Raw genomic sequence first — 23880 nt, 5'->3', positions numbered from 1 at the left:
ATATTTATTTGCTTGCAAGCCTAATGCAAAGTGCTGTTTTTTACTTTTAAATATCTTTATGTCTTTTTATGCCTCTCACAGTATAAACCTAGACTGTTATATCTTCACTTGAGTTGAGCTCCATCCTCTGGTCTCCTCTGAGGGAAACTTGAAGGGTGATGACAAAGGAGAGGGCCTTTTCAGCTTTGGCTTCCCAACAGTGGAATGCTTTCTCCAGAGGTCTGCCTGGCACTCACTGACGTATTTTCAGCACCAGGTAAAAATGTACCTCTCCCCCCTGACTTTTGATGGTCTGTGTTGATTATGTTTTATTATTATTGTGATGTAAAAGTTTTCTGTTGCAGCTGGGAAGGATTGTTTCAAATTACTGTAAAAAATGTAAAAGTTTAATAATAATAATAATGACTTTTTATTTATCTTTTATGCAATAATGTGCTCTTGTTTATGCTTTTAAATATACTATAAGTCTCTTGGAGGTCTTCTTAGATAACAAGTGATTAATAAGTCAAAATAGTAATAGTAATAATAATAATAATAATAATAATAATAATAATAATAATGTGTTCCATGTGCAGTTGTTTACATGCATATGCATTTGAGTCCAGGTGAGCAGATTCCAGCAGTCACTTGGTAAAAGTTACTGGTAGTCCTTATTGTTCTTGTATCATTCTCTTGAAAGGTACCATCCTTGTTATGTCTTTGGGGAATGCATTTGCAAGATTATATTAATTTGCACACACATGCACTAGAATTCTTCATGGTTCAGCTCCTCTAGATTAATTAAAGCTCCCAATAGGTGGGTAGATGCATCTGGACATGCATCTATTTAAGGCACAAGCATGCAAATTATACAGACATAAAATCCCTCGATGCCACTTTCCTTCCATCTTTTCCCACTCCAAACAATGCTGATACGGTATATACGGTACAGTAGATATCACTGTGGGGGGGAAATTATGTTTGAGTTGCAACTGTTCTGTAACAAAAACCAGCAGATCCATTTTAGCATTTAGCATTTTATTAAACATTAAAGTCTTTTTAATAAAACAAACAAACTGAAAACTGTTAAGTTTACTAATATATCCTGCTTCACTCTTTTAGAAGCCAGTGCTAGACTAGACAGGCCATTTCAGAGCAAATGAATGAAATCTGGAGTAGTAGGCCAAAAATAACTTTCAGCAGTACATAATGTGTGGTGGCAGAGGAGGGACAAAATCATTCTGATTTGTGATGTGCCACTCAAGGCACGTCACACATATACAATTTTCATCTCTGAAATGTGGGAGGGTTTGAAGGTACCGGTACACTGAAATACATCCACCACCATCCATCTCAGATCCTGCAAGGTCTAAAAGCTAAATACATAAACACTTTGCAAGGGTGTAATCAGGGTGGATTTGATTTAAATCAAATTGATTTAAATCACGATTTAAATCACTAGTCAGTAAGACTTGATTTAAATCATATATTTTTTTACAGAAAGACTCATTCTGGCCGGTATAATCTTAATATTTACTACCAGATGAAGATTCATTTTTGGAATAATAAATTTTCAGAGTAGTTTTTACAGTTATATCAAAAATTGCTGATTTGGTTATACTATTAGAAATACATTGACAGATAATTATGAAATTATTGTGAAGTTTAATGAGTTTACTGTTTATATTTGGACTACTTTTCTGCTGTACTTTATCGGAAGGAAAAAAATCCTTTCCTTAATAACAATTTATTTAACTAAAACACTAACATAGCATATGTATCCATGTTTGTTAACTGATGTGGTTAAACGATAAAAACAAAACACCTTAGACTTAGTTTTAGCACACATGAAAAACTGAAAACAAATCCTTATTTCCTGATGAATAGCCTTTGGGCTATAACGTAACTTAAATAACAAACTATCTTTAGAAATATTTTCCCTCCAAAAGCATTTTATTTTAAAAATCTGATTATTATTTTTTTTAAAAAGAAATCTGATTTAAATAAAAAAATCTGATATATATATATATATATATATATATATATATATATATATATATAATTGATTTTTATTCACCCTGGGTGTAATGAAAGAGAGGCTGAAGCGGAAAAATAGCAGGCCTATTAACTTAAACTGTTTTAAAAGGCATAACGGGTATATGAAAATATACTGTACAGGCATTTTGTGTGATAGCCGAGGTGGACTATCTAAGCTTCATCCAGCAGCTGCTGTGTAAGATCTTCTGATGGGTGAGCTGAAATTTTTAGATGGGATTAATTGTGGCAGTGGTGTATTAAAATTTTATGTACCTTTTTAAAATGTGTTTTTTCCCCCTGGTTTGAATAGCATCCCTGAAATTACACAAAAACAGACAATGGTGCAAATATTTGATGAACTTGTGAGGAATCTCTTGGGCTATATCTGTCCTCCAAGAGCATAAAGCCATGGTTTTCAGACTGCATTTTTGGGAACAGGGATTTGCAAGATCTCCAACACCCACCAATTTCCTAATGTCATTCATTTTGTTATTTAAGATCTCATTAATTATTGATTTGTACAAGTAACTTTTGTCTGTCTCTTCGTCTGTTGCAGTTACATTTGTTTAGGTATTCACATTTGTCTTCATAGTTCTGCTATTTGTTTGAACTGATTCTGGAGTCTGTTCCTGGTGCTCTATTAATACAAGTTCATATCTATCAATTTATTTCAGAACAAATTAAAATAGAACAGTTCAATTTTTCATTCTGCTCAGATATGCATGTCTCTCTCTAATGGAAACCTCCAGTGTTCAGCAGTTTATCAGGGCTTTCTCAAAGGCAGTTTGCTCACCATTGCTGATCTTCCCCTGCAGTTAGGGTAGCCACATGTCCTTTGAAAAGGACAGTCCTTTAACTGAAGCTGTTTGAGGGTTGTCCAATTCAAATCGAATTAAAAAAGGAGCTACAGTGGTGCCTCGCTTAACGAATGCCCTGCCTAACGAAATTTCCGCTTAACGAAAGGATTTTCCGAGCAGAGGTTGCCTCGCTAGACGAATTCATTTTATGAAAAATTCGTCTAGCAAATCGCGGTTTCCCATAGGAATGCATTGAAATTCAATTAATGCGTTCCTATGGGCAAAAAAAATAAATAAAAAATAATTCAATGCATTCCTATGGGATTCGCTAGACAAATTTTTCGTTATAAGAAAAGACCTGTGGAACGAATTAAATTCATCTAGCGAGGCACCACTGTACAAGGAGAGCTAGAAGGACCTTGAAGCTGCCCATCAACATTTAGTAGCACCTGCTGCCTGGCATCTTCTCCACTATGGTGAGTTGTTTTATAATTTTATTTAAATTATAATAATTACTTCTAGATTTGTGTCTATACATATAAATTACCATATGCAAATTTTATGCAAACCAGTGCCCTCTTTTTTTGGTGCTGCAAATTCTCTTTTTTGGCAATGCGAAAAGGGTCACCCTACTTTCAAATTGCAGGTACTGAGAAGTTTGGGGTTCTAGGTTGCTCTCTTAAGTTGTTCATGTGAAGGTTAGGCCCGACTGGCCCGGGCAGCACCTTACATGGACCAAGTGCTCTCTCTCCATTCGAGAAGACTTTGAGAAGCACAGGCGTTTTGTAGCAAAGGGGCAGGGTTTCTTCAGCAGATACGTTGACGTGGCTTAAACAGGGTGTTACACTGAGTTTGTTCTTCAGATACCCTGCATATCACTGTTTGGCAGTGGTGTGTGTGTATATGTACATGTACATGTATATGTATATGTATATGTACCATGTGTAGGGGGTGTCATCTTCCCCAGATGCTCTTCCCCCAGACCAGTTGTTGTTTATCACCGGAACAGTCAGACCCATGCAGCCCAATTGCTTAATGGAAGCCACTACCAGCAGAATAAGCAAGACAATGGTGCACATCTTTGGGTATCTTTATGATAATTTCCCCTGCCCTGTGTTCCTGCCCCTTGTCAATCTGCTGCAGAGAAGTAGCTCTTAGTTCCAGTGGGTGCTGGGGTCGAGACTCAGAGAGAGCACAGGAGGTGGCGGAGCAGCTGTGGGGGAGCCAATGGAGCGCAGAGGGCTGTACCAGTCTTCGTGAGCATGGGAGGGTTGAGGGTGGTGGGGGGCAGGACAGGAAAACTGGGCAGAAGTAGCAGGGGGAGGTGGGGGTGGCAGAGCGTAGGTGGAGGGAAAGCGAGGCAGGTGATGATGTGACCCAAGAGTGGGGGGGTATTGGTACTGCCGAGGTGGGGGTGTAGGCAGGGGGCAGAGGATACCAGGGGGGCCTGGTTTGGGCAGCGCTCGTTCCTGCTTTCGCTGCTTGGCTCGCCGGTTCTGGAACCAAACCTGTCAGCACAAGGAGAGAGAGAATGCATATTGTGAATCGTATTCCATGGGCAAGGCATCTCGGCAATGATGTTTAGAATAGAATTATTCCTGAAAATTCATAACTTGTCAGTGCAAGCCTTTGGAAAACCAAGAACGTTATGGAACATCAGCAGAAGGTAAACATCTGCCAGAAGCAGGAAATTATGAGATAAGCTTGTGCAGTGTGTTTGGGATGGACTCGTTATACTTTCAAAACAATAGGCAAAAGGGGAACGATGCACATTTATACATAGGTATCGGCAGATTGGAATTGTGGGCCCAAGCAGATTCTTAGCAGCTTTCTGGACTTTGCACACTCAGCTGGTTCTCTGGTTAATATTTTTGGTTGTTGTTGAAATTAAAAGTAGTAGGTATTGGGAGGGGGATGCCTCAGTTTCTCGTATAGAATCTATGTTACAACAACATGTAACCAGTAACATTGGTCTGGCCCTGCGCCTTCTGTTTCAACTTTTAAATGCCTGCTGAAAACTTTTCCATTCCTTCAGGCAATTAAGAATGCATCTTTCCACAATAGTTACCTCGTTTCTGATTTTAACTATTTTCTGTGGGTTTTGTTGTATGTATTTTTATGTACAACTGTCGTGAAGCACTCTGATTTTTTAATATAAATTAGTGGTCTATAAATATTTTTTATAAAGAAATACATGTAACAGAACTGTTTAAGTTTACATAAACTCAGAGCTTCAAGTTCATACACCCATTAATGCAGTTAGTAAAATACTGCCTCACTATTAGGAAAACAGTTAACTTAGAATGAAAAACACCAAAGGGGAAAAGTAGTTCTAAATGTGACTTTAAAAAGCACACTTTCTTTGTCCCATGGTTGTAGAAAGGCACAGAACGTAAGTGCCTTGGAGACCCAGTTTCCAAAAGGCCCCTTGCAGGCTGCTTTCAACACATCCAATATGGCAGTGCCCATATGTTCTTGGGGCCATTAAGTACTGAGCAGGTACCTGGATGCGAGCCTCATTGAGTTTGATAGCCCTGGCCAGCTCCTCTCGGCAGTAAATATCAGGGTAATGGTTTTTTGCAAAAGTTGCCTCCAGGTGATCTAGCTGGTCCTGGCTGAAGGTAGTTCGGTGACGTCTCCTGGTAGGGGTGGCAGCTGTGTGAAGGGAGGAAGGTGCAGCCGGAGAGACCCCAGCCAGTTCTGGTACATGGGGGAACTTCTTGTAGAGGGGAACTTCCACATCTGGAAGGCAAGAAGAGGATCCACTGGCATCTCTCTGTCTTGACCTACAAGTCACCTTTATCCAAAACTTTGCCAGCGCCCCTCAGGACTGAACACATTCCAACCCCTATTCCTTTACCCCACCCTCACCCCCACCTTCCCCTCTGCCTACATTTACTCCTCTTAATGTGACATTGCTACAAGAAGAACTCTGCAGCTGTGAGGTCTGTTTGGTCTTGCTTCTTTACTCTGGATCATTCCCTCCCAAAGCGGCTTTTCCTTTTGGGAATGCTCTTGGGGGTTCCATTTATGCATGTTTGCATGCCCCGTGTAGTTTGGACCTTACATACTTCTGCTCAGCTGGTTAGAGTGTGGTGCTGAGAACATCAAGGTTTGATCCCCATACGGGCCACCTGCATATTCCTGCATTGCAGGGTGTTGGACTAGATGACCCTCGGGATCCCTTCCAACTCTACAGTTCCATGATTCTATGAAAGAGCTGGAAATGGGACGACCCTTGAAAGGGAGCCCTCTTCCTCCTGCATTTTGTGGGGGCTCCCCACACTTCCCACCCTGTAGAATGATTTTTTAAATTGTTATTTTTGGCTCAGGACAGAATACTGTAGCTTGAGCCAACCCCGGTATGTGATCCTGGTGGGTGTCAGCAAGCAGACCTTATATTTCTTAGAACCACTTGGATATTGCTTCAGCTAGCTGCAAAAAGCTGTGTTGCAACTGTCTCTTCTCCTGCTTTGTAAGTTCTGTGAGCGTTTCAAATAATTTTTCAGAAGCCGCACCTGGCAGCATCAGGTGTTGTGAACCTTTACCTCTTGTACTGATAATGAAGTGCCGGAATGGTAACATTATTTCCCCACACCCTTTCCCCAATTCCTTCCTGCAATCCCTAGGATTAACCGTGGGGAACATGATTCTCCAGCCCCCACTCCCTGGGAGAACCCGAGATCGTGAGAGTGAGGGGAGCACAATAGGCTCACCTGAAAAGCTAATTAATTTGGGACCCCAGCATAGAGGAATTTGAGTCCCCAGGGATCTGAGCCCAAACAGCTTTCTCATTAATGTCTTTGCATCCGAGTGTTTGGGGAGAGGCTGCCCCCAAGGGATTACAAGCCCCCCTCCAGCCTGTTTCAGTCTCCTGCTACTCAGCAATCTTCTACAGCTCCTTAGAGGCTGTCATGTGGAAAATGAGTTTGCTCTTTCCTTGGGACAATTTTTCTGCTTTTGTGGAGACTGTGGCAACTCTTCCCCTCCTAAAAGACCTCCTGGCTAAAATCACACTGAACAAGATCTGGAACTAGGACAGATGGTTCCTTGACTATGCATGGAAGGGTTGCCCCTTCCAGGAAACCAAGGGACCGAAACTGCACATGCAGCATACATTTAAAGCACATGACTTTCCTCAAAGCATCTTGAGAACGGTAGCTTACCTCTCACAGAACTATGATTCCCAGCACCCTTAACAAACTCCAGTTCCCAGGATTCCTTTTAAAGGAGTCATGTGCTTTGAAATGTATGGTGTGCATGCAACCACAGTTACATTGCTTTCCGCTTCCATCACAAATTTGGGGTTGATTTGGGGTTGCAAAAAGGCCAGGAGGCACCATCTGCTGGTGGTTTCATGGAATTTGGTCTCGGATCAGAATTAAGTTTGTGATTAGTGTTGTGATGAGCACAGAAGATAGTTCTGAAAGCCAGAGACAGTATTCAAATAAGCTCTCCTGATATTCTCTCCTACCAAACCCCAACCTCAAAGTGTCTCCAGACTGTCAGTATTCTGTGGAAGGGGTTCAAGCGCATACTGAGAAATTTAGGTTTACAATTAAAAGTGATTAAAGTGCTCCATTCTAGCACAACGACCACTTTAATAAAGTCAATGTAGTGTACCTGTTGGTTCACATCCCTACCCAGCCACAAGCTTACTGGCTGATCTTAGGCCAGTCACTGTCCCTCAGCCTAACCTACTTTGCAGGATTGTTGTGAGGAGAAAACTGGGAGCAGGAGAACTCTGAAAACCACATTGAGCTCCTTGGAGGAATAGGGGGCATATAAATATAATAAAGTAAGAAAGAGATGGATTTTCTGTGATTAGGAAAAGAACAGGGAGATGCACTGAGAAGTGTGGAATGTACAAATGATGAATGGGAAGAGATATAAAAACTTTGCAAGCAAATCAGGATGAATGCTCATTGCCATGTAACCGGCCTACAAATAATGAATTCTCAATAGAGACTGGATATAATCTAACACATAAGCAAATAAGGATAGATGCTCAATGCATAGGTCAGCAGGAGAAGAGCTAGAGACATACCGCCCTGGAATATTCCCATGTCACTGTCCATCTTTCCTCCAAAGCTCAACAATCGTGTAAGAAGAAGAAAAGCCACAAAAATATCACTTCCCATTTAATACAGAAACAACATACAAAAACAATGATCACCCTAGACCTGCTTGACCCTGGTTTTTGGTTTTAATAAAAAGCTCTAGAAAGGAAGCCCTGCAAATATTTCCTGAAGGCTTTTGTAGACTTCTTCCCACACAGTTTTCAAGTCCAATCCTGCTCAGAGCTGTGCAAGTCCCCCTCTGCACAACCCTTGGTGTGGTAGTGGCACATTCTCACATGCAGCTTTTCCTCCGCCCATATGTTCCGTAGCATCTGGACCATCTTTGGTCTAGATGGCCTCCCTGTGCCCCTCCTCATGTCTGTAGACCAAAGCTTCCCCAAACTCACCAGCTGTGGAGCTGACAGTCTCGGGGTATACATCTGTGAGCCCTGCGCTCTTCCTTTTCCCTGTTCGTCCACCCTCCATCTCCTTTGATCCTTGCTGTGTCCCCCCCACCAAACTTTTAAGCCAGTTCTGACGTCACCTCCCCCCCCCCCCGGTTGTCTGTCTTACGTGTGGAGGGTGCGGCTTTGCCTTGTCGCCTCCCACCCCTTGGCCTGGAGCACCCCCTCCCAGGATGGAGATGGCTAGGAGCAGGAGGGAGTGGGGGGTGGGGTAGGGAAGAGAAGGGATGTTCACATCAAGGGAATGGGGCCAGGCCAGGCAAGGCATGTGGAGTGGAAGGATACTGGAACTCTGGGTATATGTGCAGTCTGGAATGTGAATTTGTGCAGTGGAGTTACTTTAAAAGTTATTTGTGCAGGTTATAAATGTGCCTAGATGCTCTGTGAAAATGCTGCTGAATGGACACATATGTCTGCATGTGGAGGGTTGTTGCATTGCTTTGTTACAGTTCCCTGCGATGCACTTGTGAGTATGTGTGTGTTTATGTTTACAAGAGTTTTGCAGGTCTCTTGGAGTGGTGTGCACACCTTGACTTCCCGAGGTATGCCAATTGCTCTGTGAGTGTGTTGAATTGATGCCTTCCTTGACAACACTCTGTGGGTGGCAGCCCGCCCTGAACCCATCACCTGGGATAAGGTTCCAGCAATCATAACTTTCTATTGTCAAGGCAAATCCCTTGGAACAGCAGGAACCAACCAGTCCACAGAGAGGCCCTTGAAAAGCTCTCTGCTTTCCACATCCCCCTTGGAATTGACTTGCAGCGTCTGCAGCCCTTCCAGCCAGTCCAAAAGCATCTCCACACTCAGATCCACTGCTGTCCTCCCTGCTGTCCTAACAGGGGTGAGGTGGGGGTCATTTCAGGCCACTGCTTATCACTTTGGGTTTTCCCTGCTGAAGCTTTTGTCTTTGTGACACAATTGTGGAGCTTAAAAGCAATTCCAGAGGGACAAAGGTGCCAACTGGTCTGGCAGGTAAGGGCTGCAGCTAGTCCAGCATTTCCAGCTCACCATTGCTTGCAGGGTAGTGGTAAAGGGCCCAAGGTGTGATTAGTGTGGCTGGGCACTGCTTGAGGCCACCCCAACACTGAGGAGCCAATCTCTCCCTTTTAAAAACAGACACGCTGTAATGAAAGATAACAGCACTGGCACCGGTGGCTGCTTTGTGCCACGCAAGTGCCATGCCTGCCATTAAGTGTGGGTGGTGGCTGGACAGGGAAGTCCAGTAGGTTATCAAAAGAGTTCTAACCTTCACCATCTCTAACCTAGAAATCCTGCGGTGATCCAAGAATTCTGCACCTGCTTGGTTGCTATTGCAAAGGAAGAGAGGGACATTTTGCTGTTTTTCTCTGGGAATCACCCAATGAAACTGATGGCTGAGAGGTTCTTCAGGACTGAGAATAATGAAATAAACCTCCACACAATGTGCAGTTCACTTAAGGGCTAGAATAGATAGCATGATGTACAGAGGATAGACTGTATAGATAGATATAATAGAACAGAATATTTCCATGTTCAGAAACCCTACCACGGAGTACAGGGGAGTAATAGCAGGGAGTGGCCATTGCACATGTGCCTTAGAAAAATAGAATTAGAGTTGGGAAAGGACCGTGAGGGTCATCTAGTCCAACCCCAGAAATATCTGGATGGCCCTTTCGGAAATGTAACGGTGGGCTAGAAGATGGTCTCGTCCAGCAATGGGATGCTTTGTGCTCTTGTGTATTGTTTCTTTATACCAGGCATCCCCAAACTGCGGCCCTCCAGATATTTTGGCCTACAACTCCCATGAACCTTAGCTAACAGGACCTGTAGTCGGGGAAGATGGGAATTGTAGTCCAAAACATCTGGAGGGCTGAAGTTTGGGGATGCCTGCTTTATACAGCCTGTGTGGCTCCCCGCAACTCCCCAAAGCTTCTGGGAAGTTAGTAGAAGGATGAGCCCTGAAATTGTGCATTGACTGTTGCTGCTGTGCTGATTGCCCTTCGATTGCAGTTTAATGTGATTAGGCCCTTGTGATTGCTAAGCCTTCCTCTAGGTCCCAGTGGGCAGCCTTCCTCATTATTACTAATTGGCAATCGTACGTGGCGAGGAGAGGCTGTGCCCTCAGGAGATGGCACAAGGTATGGGGGTGGTGGCAGATGGCAGCAAAGAATAATCTCTAGCCCTCCCATAGCGCTATATGTCAATAAGCTTTTACAAATCATAGTTAAGTCTTGACCACAGTGTTGATTCTTTGAATCCAATGAATGAGTCTAATTGATGGGCTCCAGCCCACTTTTGCAGCTAGGAGGAGTACTGATTGCAAATTTTCTTCTCCTTCACTAGTCAAACTAGTAAGGGTGCAGCTGGGGTGACATTTCAGTTTTCAGTAGGGGGAGAATTTAGTCTGGGTAGTCCTATAGAGGCATCCATTAGAGGCACAATGAACTAGAGGTATGGCACAGGCTGCAGTAGCATTGTGGTGGCAGTTTCTGCCCCAGAAGGGTGCATGTTCAAGAGAATGTCTGCAGGGAACCTGCACAGAGATGAAGACAATTTTGCCCCATCCTCAAGTGTGTTGGCTGTTCCCTAAATATGGCTACACTGTGGTGGGAGAGTTCCCAAAATGGAAATCCTAAACTCCCACTCTGGGATGTATTTAAGAAAACACGTCAAAGTGCAAGTAGATAAATAGGTAAACGACATTTCCGTGTGCTGCTCTGGTTCGCCAGAAGCAGCTTAGTCATGCTGGCCACATGACGCCCATGGCCAGTAAAGCGAGATGAGCAGCGCAACCCCAGAGTTGTCCATGACTGGACCTAATGGTCAGGGGTCCCTTTACCTTTATCTTAAGAGCACTTGTTATATTTTTATATTTCATAAATAAATGTTATTCACGAAGGTCACACACAAGGTGAGGCAAAGGAAAAGATGGTTATCTCTGGCATTTGAATATGACTTCAAGCCAACGTTAGTGATGGAACAACATCTTCCACCACATCAGATGGCCGCAAACCAGCACAGGGAATGCAGCAGCTGTCCACCACTCAGTGCCTTGCTGCCAAAGGCGGCTGCCTCACTCTGCCTGGTGGTAGTCTGGCCTTCCACATAAGAACCCTGCTAGATCAGACCAAGGGACCATGTAGTCCAGCATCCTGTTCTTAGCAGTGGCCAACCAGATGCATCTGGGAAGCCTGCAAGCAGGAACTGAATGCCACGGTAATGTCTCCACCAGTGATTCTGCCTTCTTCAACAGCAAAGACAGAACCTAGCCATCATGAACTCAGCATGAAGAACCAGGGAGTTGGATAGAAATGTAGGTGTTCCTAAGGAACACTCACACAGAGGTCTTCCTTGTAGCTCCCTAAATGATGTCCATGTTTGCTGCCTCTAAGGTAGGAAAGGATCAAATTGCTATTTTTTCCACATGCTTCCTTTGAGCATGCAAAAAAAATGGGTCAAGAATGCAGAACGCTGCATTCTTGACCCATTTTGATGCCTTTTCCTAACCCAACTTTTTCTTGTTGCTATTATCTCCTTAGGAATTTTATCTCATTTATAGTTCTACCACAGGGATGGGATTCATTCATGCTGTGTGTGCCTTTAAGTGTTTGATGGTCCAGAAAGGACATAGCAAAGCCAGCAGCCCCTGCTGCTTCAAGGTGACTTTTGATTTGTGTGGTTGGGAGTGTAGAAAGTGTGTATTCTCCCCCTTAGATTTACATGTAGACTGAAAACATGAAGGGTGATTAGGATTATGCCTCGTGGCTGTGTTCTTGACCTCTGCACTTCCACTGACCTGACTTAGTACATTCACCAGAAGATAAGAACAGGCTCTACATGTGTACAACTGCCCAAGCATACAGCCCATTCCCCACTTCTACTGCACGTTTGGAGGTTGGGAGTGAGGCCAGCTGATGCAGAGGTTAGGAGCAGAGCTAGTGGGTCACAGTCCCACTGGCCATTGACCATGTTTTCTAGTGCTGGTAGTAATTGTACTTCAGGACCTATAGACTGCAGCACCAGTTCTATCATGCAATCAGGTGAAGCAGATGGAGGCTTTTAGAAGAATGCAGATGAAAGCAGAAAATAGTGTCTGAAAGATGCAGCAAGATCCCAGGGTGGCGTGGAAGCACTATTTGGTGCTCTGCTTTAGGCAGCAAAAACCATCTTGGCCCAGAATTGAGAGACTGGGCCTGACTCTTCAAGGGCAGTGGTGACAGGCTGTGACATCACAGGGCGACCTCAGAGCTGAGGTTCTAGAAGCCAGATGAACTGCCAACACTGGGTGGGGTGCATTGCCTGCTGCAACTTGCTGGGCTGTTTAAGAACTTTGTGGTGGCCCTGGAGAGGTTCAGGCAGGCATTTGGGCAAAGGTAGGCTCCTCATTCTGCTAGTTAGCACTGTATGGCTTCTGGAGCTATAGACTCGGCATCTTGAAGACGAAAAACTGAGGCCTAATTCTTGCCTACGTTAGAAGTCCCCCTACGCTAATTTGAAATGGATTTGAACTCTACCCTCATCAGGCAAACCATGCTAGGTTAGTAGGGTCAGTCTCTCCCAATCTTTGTGTTGAGATACACCATGTGTATCTTTGTGTTGTGATACACAATGTACCATGAATAATATGCTGTTAAAATAACGATAGTTTCCCAGGAAGTCTCATTCAACTCACCATCCTTTGAGATGGCAATAAATGCTACACACACACACACACACACACACACACACACACACACACACACACACACTGTCTCTCTACATCTGGAGCAATGGAATGATCCAAATACACCTAAAGTAGAGACCATTGAGTGCCAGAATCATAAGACGTCCAACCTGCCCATCTCCTTCTGGTCCTTTTGGGTTTGAGAGGGACACATGCTTCCAGTTTTCATTTGGAAAAATTGTGTGCCTCAGGTGTCAGAAATATGGGGAACACTGAGTTAGGCAGACACTGTTCTAAGGCAATATTCAAGAGGGCATGCTGCACAGTTCACACTCTCATGTATTTTTCCTGCTTTTCTTCCCCTGAGGGAACAATTGGCATGAGGATAATAAGTTAGGTGAGGATGTTGCCAAGAGGAAAGCTTTTAATTCCTCTGTTAGCCACACCTTTTACCAAGAGCCTGGACCATTTGCCAGGAGGTCTCAAGGCACCTAAATCCACCAAGCCTGGATTCTGAATGGAACTCTCCAAAGATGAGAGTGAATCACCAGCCTCTCAGAACCAGAAGAGACTGCTCATATCTTTTTGAATTGAAATTAGAGCAACCAGTCCCCCAAGGCAGTTTGTTCTCTAAAGCAGTGGTCCTCAATCTTGGGCCTCCAGATGTTTTGAGACTACAATTCCCATCATCCCTGACCACTGGTCCTGCTAGCTGGGGATCATGGGAGTTGTAGGCCAAAAACATCTGAATGCCCAAGGTTGAGGACCACTGCTCTAAAGGATCCCCAGGGAAAAGGCAGGGGCTGTGCTCTGAGGCAATGTAGTAGCCAAAACACAGTGTGAGGCATCAAGGCAGAGCAATGCTCTTAATTTGAGAGGCAGGGCTTCTGCCGCCATGAAGCCCTGTGGGTAATAAAACACTTAGTCAACCAGGTGTTACATTGTGTGCATATGGATGCAATCTGTGGACATGTACAGGTGGTGGATGAATGTGTTTATCCATGTGTTTATACCCAAGATGTACATGCAAATAAATCAAGATGGTGGCAGTTTGTTTATTTGTACCTGGCTATTTTCAAATTTCTGTATTGTGGTCCCTGCACTAAGCCATCCCAACCTTTCCCATGCATTTACTTTTGCCAAGTAACAGCATTCAGTGACTGCCAGTGCTGGGTCACGGGACAAGCAGTGAGGACAAGAGGGGCAATAGAGTCTAGGAGAAGTCAGAAGGAAAGACTAACCACAGATGCAGGAACACGCCAGAGCTCAGGAATCCCTTGATGCTCAAGCAAGATATCTGATCCCAGCTAGTGGTCCCAACCAGGGGGAAATGGGGGCATGTACTAAGCACAGATTCAAGGGATTCAAGGTTGCAAAGTTCAAGCTCAGGATCCATTAAGCAGATTCAGCTCATGCAGAGGTCAAGCACCAGTAGGGCAGAAGTAAGCAGAGCAGAGGATGGGTCCAGATAAGTGAAATTAGGCAAAGTAGAGGCCAAGGTAGGTAGCACCCTGGACAGATCCAATTGGAAACTAGGTTGGAAGCCAGACGACACAGACTTTGGTGTTGCTCCAACAGCCAGCAAGCCCAAACTGAGCCTTAAGTGGGGCTACAGGTTCTGCTAGACAGCTAGCCTCAGCCCTCATGAGTGGCACTTCTATTCTTAAAAGGGGCCCGTCTTGCTTTATAAGCTCCTAACTCCAGTAACACAAGGGTAGCTGGGGTCCCACTATGGCAGGGCTGGGAAAACAGGTGCTGCAGATGCTGCTGGAATATAACTTCCATCATCCCTAACCATTAGCCACACTGGCTGGAACTGATGGAAAATGGAGTCCAACAGCAACTGGTTTCCAAGTCCTGCACTTCACCCTCTAAGCTCAAGTCCTTGGACGGTAATGTAGCTTTTTCGGGTGCCTGGTGCTGGAATTTTTAAGCAGGTGGGAACATTGGAGGCAAGTTCCAAGGACAAAATACTTTCATTATGCTCCCAAGTATCCATGGTCTCTTCTCCTAAGAGGAGACCAGGCCCTAGGTCATGAACTATGATGCAAGACTCAGCTGGGACAGGAAGTCCTCTATCTTCCTTCCTGTCCAGAAGGATCCAATGGGTGGGTGAGGTCACTCTAGATTTAGAAGGTTCTTCACTGAGAAGTCCGGCCACCTGCAATTCAGTGACTCCCATGGGGCAGCTGCACGTCAGTTCCAGCTGTTCCTGGTAGAGATGCCACACAGCACATCTTTTCTTCTTGCTACATCAAGATAACTCTCCACAATAGTAATGTATCCTCCTCCTCCCTGGATGATCTCCTAGTCACTCTCTCTTCCCTACACTTCATTTTGGTAGATCTGGTCAGCCTGAAAAAGTCCCCTCTTCCTCCTGCTTAGCAACAGGGACAGCAGGACCAGGCGGCTGGGAAGAGATGAAGGCTCTTTTGCTGCTGCCCCTTATGGCCTGCCTTGTGGTGAAGGTCCGTAGCAAGATCTACAGTCGCTGTGAGCTGGCACAGACACTGAAACGCTGGGGAATGGATGGGTATGAGGGCTACAGCTTAGCTAACTGTGAGTAGCCAATGAGCGGTTGTCAGTCTGCTTACTGTGTTTTGTGGGAGGGTGTGAAGACATGGCGCATCATCAAAACTGGCAGGATCAGCTTGTATGTGGGCAAGGAGAAGTTTGCAGAAAGCCATTGGGCAGGTGGGCAGAAATTAAAGTGGCCCCAAGCAACCAGTTACCCACCTTGCTCTGGCTGCCATATGATCAGATTTTCCTGGACATTACTGGGATTTCAAAGGTGGAATTGATGTCCGGGGTGAATTTTAGGGTTTCCCTTAAAAAAGCTCAACAATTTTGGTGGTGTCCTGGTTTTTACTTTTTGAAATATGGCAGCCCTAGCCTCCAGACTCAATATTTTGCAGACGGGTTTCAAGTGCACACTGGAATTACAGGTTTCTGCATTAAAAGTGGATTAAAGCACTCTGTTGCTCTAATACAACAAATCCACTTGAAGAAAACAACAGTGGGCATTATGCTTTGGAAAGGTTCTCAGACTTTCTACCCTCAGGGCACACTTAAAATGATTGAAAATTACTGAGGCCCACCAGTCACAAAATGGTGGCACTGGGGTGGAGGCAGACACAAAATGGTAGAAGATGGAGGCAGCGTTTGCATAATCAACTGGCAATTGAGTATTCTATCTTTGGAAATTGCTGAATTGTTTGCCACAGAATTTTTACTGTGGCAAGAAGTTCCACAGCTGTGTTGTTTTCGCCAACCTCAATCAGACATTTGCTCTGTGCATCTTATGAACCAGCCTCCTAATTTTCTGCAGAATTAGTAGATTCATGGCTTCTGTAGAGGAGCCCCTTTCTTTTATATTCCCCCCACCATGCCTCAGATTGTATTTTTACCCACCTCCTGTTATTACCTCTCCCTTTCTCCCTTCACATTCAACCTGTACCTTATCTCTCACACCTTTCATCCCTCCTCTCCTCTTTTTACATTCAATTCCTCCTCCTCTAACAGCGTCCTCCTTCCTTTCTAGTCCCAGTTTATTTATATGTTAACAAAATAATAAATAGTAACCTTTTATTTCCCTTTCTAATTTTCTTTAACACCTCCTTGCATCTCCCCCCCCCCAAAAAAAGGAGCAAGAGGAATTTCCTTCTCTCTTCCCCAACATAATTTTCTGTCTCCTGGGCACTTTTACAGAGTATGCAATAAGTTGCTAGTGCTGGTAATAGTCCAACCAAAAGGATATGGCACAAGTAATTGGCACAGCTTTAGGGATTTCACAGCATTACATAAATGGTGAAGATTATTTTTGTTACACTACCGTGCAATTGCTAGTAGTGTAATGATGCTATGTTATTATTGTCCATTGAAGAAATGATTCAAATTAGAAGGGATTCCTTCAGTGTCTCCCATGCCAGCAGTATGCCCCATTAGATGTTTCACTACAGTGAAATGTACTAAGCTACTGTACTGCAAAATACAGAACGAAGTTTACTTTAAGCTGTGAGAATGCCAGTGCACTCTGGTAGCACACACTGCAGAATTTGGTTGCAGGTTGTGGGGTGGGTGGCGGCTGGCAGAAATTCAAAGTGCCTTGCATCTTCTGGTAACGCCTAGAAGGCAGTGGGGAGCTGAGAAAAGCTTTTGTTGGGTACAGGGTAGGAATCTAATGCCCTTTCTTGTTTCCTGTCCCTACTACCATTTTCTATCCACCCACTTAACCGTACTATCTCTTCCAATCGTCCACAAAGAGGAAATTGGGGGGATAACTATTTTATTATTATTATATTTTTCTCTGAGCTCATGAGGGCTGGAAACCTAGTATCAGATTGAAGATCAGTATCAAAGAAAGTCAAATCCTTCCGAGCTTGCATGTTGACACCGTGAGTGTGCAGAACGCATCCCGCTAATCCCAAGATCCTTTTCAAAATGTATCTCTACCGCTAGCATGTTTGCCTGCAGAACAGCTAGGGATGCGTGAATCTGTCAATTTCATTTTCACTCAGCTTTCCACTCCTAAAATCCAGCTGTAATGGTGTTGTTGCGGCTACTCTCGAGTAAAGATGCCCAAGTCCGTGCTTCTCTTTAATGGTTTTATTGTGCATAATATTTACAGTGCAGAGATAGCAGAAAACATGACCTCCTAGTCACTCGCAGAATCCGGAAGTGGACGTTTCCTGTTGTGTGACCAGCATAAGAGCTTGGGCAGCCCGAAACACCTCCTCCTGACCTTGCGTTTAGTGGCATGCCTTAATTTGGGCTCCGGAAGGGGCTGCCTGTTCCCCTCCACCTCTTGGTCAAGGCGGCATAAGGGCTCTCTCGCATTCCTGAGCCCTGCCTCCTCCATACCGCTAACTTCCTCATTCCCCCCACCTGACCCACTGCTGCTGCTCTCACTGGGCGAAGAGCTGGTCAACAGGATGGGGGGAGGTTCCCTGTAGGGAGGTCCCCTGACACCAGCTTTCCACATTTCTGCACCAAAATCTTCATAAAGATTCACCCCTATTTTAGCTTGAATTTCTCCTAATATACACATTTTTGTATGCAGCTTTGACTAATTTGCACATTTTAAAAGCAATTCTCCTCATCATAATGCATTTTACATACGGTATCATTTTCACCAATGTATTCATTTTTATATACCCTTTCCCTTAATATGTGCATTTTTAAGACAGTGGTTGGTTGGGAAACTGCATCTCTAAATTTTAAGGTGTGACTTTTGAAGGATAATTATCATAATTATATCCAGTGCTATTTTCCTAGAAAAAGAGGTCCCTCGTGCCCACCGGAGAGGAGCCAGAACTGAGTTCCAGTGAGGGAAAGCCCACTCACATTTTCCTTGAGACAAATTTCATCTCTGATAAAACCTGGTTTCCTAACAACTTCTTTCTGGGGGGAAAGTGGTTAACCTGTCCACCTGTCCACCTTAGGGATCTGCTTGGCGTACTTTGCAAGTGGCTTCAACACGGAAACTGTGATGCATAACTCAGATGGCAGCTCCGAATACGGCATCTTCCAGATCAACAGTCGCTCCTGGTGTGCTGACCGACACACTCTATCAAAGAACCTGTGCAGCTTATCTTGCCTTGGTAAGTGTCATTGCAAGAAGGCAGGGGTGAGTGCCTGGGTTATTTGGTGCAACTTCCAGGCTGGGCACAGCAAGCCCATAGTCTGGCCTGGCAAATCTATTGAACAGAATTTGTATGCCTCTTAATTGTAAATGAAACCTCCAAATTCTTTAAAGCCAATGATGCTGCTCAAAAATGCCTTTGCAGAGAATGCTCCTATCTAGCTCTGCTGCAGTTTTCCAGTCCCCAGCAGACGTTGTCTCTTGGTCTTCTGAGAAGTTGCTGGAATCCACATAGCCACAGCTGCAACAGCAGCCATTGAAAATCAGGGTAGGGTAGTGGTTGTCATTCAGTTAAGAGACTGCATGGATTTTTAGGGTGGGATCATAGTCCAGTGCTGGAGACACATAGACATGACATGTTGAAGGTCCTGTGTAAAGATCCCTGGCATATTAAATAAGGCTGTAACAGCAGGGTCAAATTTCTCGAAAAAGGGGCAAATCCACAGTCACTGCACATGGCTTCCCCCAAAGGATCCTGGGAATAATAATAATAATAATAATTAATAATAATAATAATACCTCACCCTTCTGACTGGGTTGCCCCAGCCACTATGGGCGGCTTCCAGCATATATAAAAACATAGGAAAACATTAACCTTTCTAAAGCTTCCCTTTACAGGACTGCTTTCAGATGTTTCCTAAATGTTATATAATTATACTCATCTCCTTAACATCTGACCAAAGGGCATTCCACAAGGTGGGCGCCACTACTGAGAAGGCCCTCTGCCTGGTTCCCTGTAGCTTCACTTTTCGCAGTGTGGGAACTGCCAGAAGGCCCTCGGAATTGCAGTCCCCCCTTCACAGAACTACAGTTCTTGGCAACCGTAACAAACTACAGAATTCTTTGGGGGACGCCATGTACTTTAGATGGGTGTTGAATATGCTTTAAATGTATCGTGTGGAACTGCCTGCTTGGGGGTTGTTCAAAACCACCATAAGAGAAGCTGGGCTATAATGTATATTGCAGTTCACTAGGCCCAAGGGGATGCCATGTGGTTAAGGAGCAGAGTCAAGGAGAGTATTAGAGTCAAGAAGAAAGAAAATGGAAGTATTGTCCAACTGAAAAGAACAAAAGGAGTATAAACCTTAGCAAGATAAGTGCAAGCAGATACCAAGGATACCCAAACAATTGGATGAGCCCATTGCTAGAAACATAAACCTAAGGAAATCAGAGGTGTGCTAAAAGAGGAGAAAGAGATTTCAGGAAAGCAGAATGTATTCTTTGCATATGTCTTCACAACAGAATATCTAGGGCAGATCCCTGTCCCTCACGGAGTTGGAAGGGACCCCAAGGGTCATCTAGCCCAACCCCCTGCAATGCGGAAATCTAAGCCTGATTGTACATGACAGATGGTCCTCCAACCTCTGCTTAAAAACCTCCAAGGAAGGAGAGTCCACCAGCTCTTGTGAGAATCTGCTCCACTGTTGAACAATGCATGGAGTGTAAGGATGTCAATGATTACTAGCCGTGATGACCACGTTCTACATCCATTGTTGTGTAGACAGTATGTTTCTAAACACCAGTTGGTGAAAAAATCCCACTGCAAAAAAAGGTGTTATCAACACTCTTAATGGAAAATCCCATTGGCGACAAATCTACAGCTCTACAGCACCATCTGGTGTCACATGTTTATAAAGCAGTTATAACAATATAATTGATGAGTGTAGCCGAGTCCCATGTATAAGGGCACCTATGTTTAACTGAGTAAATGAAATCTGCTTTAAAGAATTCTTGTAATGATTACTGAGCTAATGTAATTAAAGTGCTTTGTACGCTTTGGAAACCTTCCACAGAAACACTGTTATATTATTAATAGGGGCCTGTAACTAGAGATCTGGGCTTTGCTTTCAGATCCATATGAGAACTTTCCCCTTCCTCCTCTCTTTAACAACTCTTCCCCTGCAACCCTTTGATTTCCCCGTTTGCCTTCCTCCCCGAGACTCCTTCCTCTGGCCATCTCTTCCTCTGGACCACAGGCTGTTACAACTCTCTTGTTTTAGCCACCCAACCACCAACCACTCATTTCCCTTTCTCCGCTTACCCTTTCACTAAGCCAGGGTCACCAACCTTTGGGGACACAGGGGCATGTTTGGAATTCAAAAGAAAATTGTCACTGGCATCAAGGTCCACCCCCACAAGCCCTAAACACCCCTCAGTCTTCCTTTGAGAAGATCTCAATCTTCTCAAAAAAAAAGGCAAAATGCCACCACGTAGTCCACCCCCCCTTGCTGGGCATTTGCCGCTTGAAGCAACTGCATCACTCTGCCTAATGATAGGACCAACTTGCACACAACCTGTTTCAATCTGACCTTTTGCACACAGATAGCTCAGTATAAATAATCATTTAACAATATTTATCTCAGTATGTATTAATGAGACCATTAGAGGGTCCAACGGCAAGAAGGAAGTTTTGTATGTGCTGTAGAGGGAATTGAGGGGCAGATGAGGCTCGTCAACCTGGGAAGGTAGCTCATCTAGGAGAAGGAAAACTCTGGTCCTAAATTTATGCTGCCTTGTGGGATATCTTCAGGAGAAGAATAGGCTAGCGAGTAAACCCTACATAAATCCGGAATGGAATCTCTAAGGCAGTTGGATGGTGCCTTGTGTACCTCCTTCCGGCAACTCCTGCAGCCAACCAAGTGCCAAATATATTGCTCTGCTTTCCTTTGGACCACATCAGCAAGGCGAAGAGGGGGTCTTGTCATATGGGCAGCTCAGGACTTCCATGCACGCTGCCTGTCTTGCACCCTGGGGAGGTCACTTTGGTACTGCTAACATAGCAATGTGACTTCACCCACAGAGGCATACTCCATTGTCTCTCAAGATACACAGATGTCAACAGTATATTATTGTACAGTACATAATATTGCCATTTCCTCCTCACACCCTAGATCTACTTACTGAAGAAATTATTGATGACATAATCTGTCTCAAGCGAGCTACAGCTGAACCAGAAGGCTTGGCAGACTGGTAAGGGGATGAGTTTGTCTTTCAGCAGCCTTGTCTATCTGCTCCACCCATTCTGTATTATCTCCTCTTTCTGGTAGCTGTCCATCTAGCCTTAAAATCCCATTGGCAGTAAGCATCTGTGATAATTCCATTTTCCAGTTCTTTTTGGAGGGTGGGCAAGGAAGGAATGGTTGCTTGAGATTTCTGGTTTGAAACCTTGAATTAATAATAGTAATAAATAACAATAATTTTTTGCCATCCTGATCAGTGTTTGAGTGGGAGAAATATTTCAAATAACAGAATTGCAGATGTAGTCACACACACAGTTGTATTCCCCGATAGCCTGGGTCCTAAAATCTGGCATTGGGGCTAAACCTCAGGTTTGGATACTCATGAACACGTAGAAAGTCATCTAGACATATGAAACTAACTCATTGCAAGTCAATACTGTCTAGTACTATCTAATCTGTTTGGCAGTAGTTCTCCAGGTTCTCAGGCAGAAATGAGTCTTTCCCATCATCTGCCCCCTGATCCTTTTAAACTGAAGATGCTGAAAAGTTATGGTCCATTCCCTGAATTCCCTTTCCCCAAAGCCAGGAGGACTATCACTCCAGCACAGATCACCTCTGCAGTTTGGACCAGACTGACCCACAAAGAGAGGGCATTGCAGTAAATTATCTACAGAGCAAAGAGATTCAGATTTTTTAGGCACACGAGACAAGGCAAGGATACCCCAAAAAGATAATTTAAGTGCAGATTGAGGCCTAGTTCTTTCTGAGGTGGTAAACCTGAGACTGTGCTACACCACTCAGACTGCACTCAAAGACTTGGATGCTTCTTCATACGAAACACAACACAACACAAAACAAAACAAAACAAAACACACCCTACATAGACATGCTATCTGACATTGAGTTTTGTTATGTTGTATGAAGGAGCATGTGATCCTGTGAATCCCCATTGGCAATCTAAATTGGTATGACCCAGATCCAGGTTTGAGACCCCAAAGACAAGTGGGCCAAAGAGAGACCCCAAAAGTAGTGGAGATGTCCAGATGTCACAAGGCAAGTGAGACAAGTCATAGACACAAGGGAAGAATAACCACACAGTCGAGAGCACAGAATCTGATTTCTCCTCTCAGCAGTTTCAGCGAGATACTGTAAATAAGCATTCTCCGTGTCCTCTGTGTCTGTGTCAGTTTGGGAAACCTGTGCTCCCCTGCCCAGGATATTGTTGGACTCCCAACTTCCATTAGCCTCAACCAACATGGCCAATGGGGTGGGATGATTGGAGTTGTGGTGCAGCAACATCTGGAGGGCCACAGGTTCCCCAATCCTGGCCTATTGTCTATGGGGGGGGGTTCCTAACTAATGGTGTGCTCAGATTGCTGTTCTCAACAAGGGCATGCATTCAGGACACACCGTTGTACAACTAGGACCTCCAAACTTTGCTTGTCCCGCAGTTAAGAACCCTGCTGGGTCCAGCATTTGGTTTCCACCCACGTTCCCATCCTAGCAGGGACCACGGACACCGACGACTACCCTGGGCCCCCACACCAGATGGCTGGTTTAGTGAGCCACTGTTCAAATTCCCCACAGTCCTCCAGCAACATGAGGCAGATGTGGGGAAATGCTCCTCTCTACAAATGTCTGAATTCTGTGGAACTTGTCTGTCTGTGACGAAGTGGCTCTTTCTGCCATTCCAGCAACATGCGAAGTAGGTCTAAATATATCTCCCAAATGTGGTTAGTTTGGGGTCGCTTCCTTATCTGTCTCCTTTCTAGTGAAAACTCCTAGCTCTGCACATGATTCAGGGTAGAACTAAGGAGGAAAGAGTGGGTTGATGCTTGTGGGCTCCCAGCCTCTGATACTGTCATGTCACACTTTTGCATTTCATTACAATGGAAGTACATAAGAAGCTGCCATATACAGAGTAAGGCCATGGATCCATCTGGCTCATGACTGGCTTCGCATGCCGTCTGCATTTCTTTCTCTCCCTGCTCCCCCTTTCTCCTCAGGTATGGCTGGAGAGATCATTGCCGCGGCAGAGATCTGAGTTACTGGGTCGCTGCCTGCAATCTGTGAATTAATAGCGCCGTCCATGGAATTCATGTCCTGCAAGTCACCCTGCCTACCTACGTCTTGCCTTCAGATGTAATTCCATAATGTAATCTGATTGAAGCCATAATGCTATTTTGATAAATAAACTCCATTCCCAGACAAGGCCTTGCCATGTACTTTGTCAGGTCTCTGATGTGGATAGCCGGGGGGTGGGGTGGGGGTGGCATCATGGCAGGGCAGGGTTGTGGGGA

At 44.5% G+C, this 23880-nt stretch overlaps 2 protein-coding genes across 3 annotated transcripts; one reads left to right on the top strand and one right to left on the bottom strand.

The window, feature by feature from the left end:
* Positions 1 to 3210: 3210 nt before the first annotated feature.
* LOC118088808 (sperm acrosome membrane-associated protein 3) lies at positions 3211 to 23780 on the top strand. Of its 2 annotated transcripts, none has more exons than XM_060268741.1 (5): positions 3211 to 3289; positions 15324 to 15538; positions 18421 to 18579; positions 21512 to 21590; positions 23587 to 23780. In XM_060268741.1, the coding sequence occupies exons 2-5, from the start codon at positions 15400 to 15402 to the stop codon at positions 23651 to 23653; spliced, it is 444 nt and encodes a 147-aa protein (XP_060124724.1). In that variant the 5' UTR covers positions 3211 to 3289; positions 15324 to 15399; the 3' UTR covers positions 23654 to 23780. The 2 variants fall into 2 exon arrangements, with proteins under 2 accessions (XP_060124724.1, XP_060124726.1); XM_060268743.1 differs by lacking the exon at positions 3211 to 3289 and adding an exon at positions 9841 to 11975.
* Positions 3968 to 8359, bottom strand: LOC118075346 (homeobox protein prophet of Pit-1-like). The gene is made up of 3 exons (XM_060269129.1): positions 8281 to 8359; positions 5317 to 5555; positions 3968 to 4321 (listed from the first exon to the last, which is right to left on the bottom strand). Exons 1-3 carry the CDS (start codon positions 8357 to 8359, stop codon positions 3968 to 3970), a joined length of 672 nt encoding a protein of 223 aa, XP_060125112.1.
* Positions 23781 to 23880: the final 100 nt, after the last annotated feature.

This window comes from Zootoca vivipara, chromosome 16 (assembly GCF_963506605.1).
Source record: "Zootoca vivipara chromosome 16, rZooViv1.1, whole genome shotgun sequence".
NCBI classification, from domain to species: Eukaryota; Metazoa; Chordata; class Lepidosauria; order Squamata; family Lacertidae; genus Zootoca; species Zootoca vivipara.
The sequence above is the reverse complement of the archived record's forward strand: the minus strand, read 5'-3'. Positions and strand labels throughout refer to the sequence as shown.

Excerpts from the sequence above, each read along its gene's own strand:
- LOC118075346 (XM_060269129.1), bottom strand. The coding sequence starts at position 8,359 with ATGGAGGGTGGACGAACAGGGAAAAGGAAGAGCGCAGGGCTCACAGAT. Across the intron at positions 5,556-8,280 it reads GACTGTCAGCTCCACAGCTG|ATGTGGAAGTTCCCCTCTAC; the intron begins GTGAGTTTGGGG and ends CTTGCCTTCCAG. Across the intron at positions 4,322-5,316 it reads TCAATGAGGCTCGCATCCAG|GTTTGGTTCCAGAACCGGCG; the intron begins GTACCTGCTCAG and ends TTGTGCTGACAG.
- LOC118088808 (XM_060268741.1), top strand. The coding sequence starts at position 15,400 with ATGAAGGCTCTTTTGCTGCTGCCCCTTATGGCCTGCCTTGTGGTGAAG. Across the intron at positions 15,539-18,420 it reads GGGCTACAGCTTAGCTAACT|GGATCTGCTTGGCGTACTTT; the intron begins GTGAGTAGCCAA and ends TGTCCACCTTAG. Across the intron at positions 21,591-23,586 it reads CCAGAAGGCTTGGCAGACTG|GTATGGCTGGAGAGATCATT; the intron begins GTAAGGGGATGA and ends CTTTCTCCTCAG.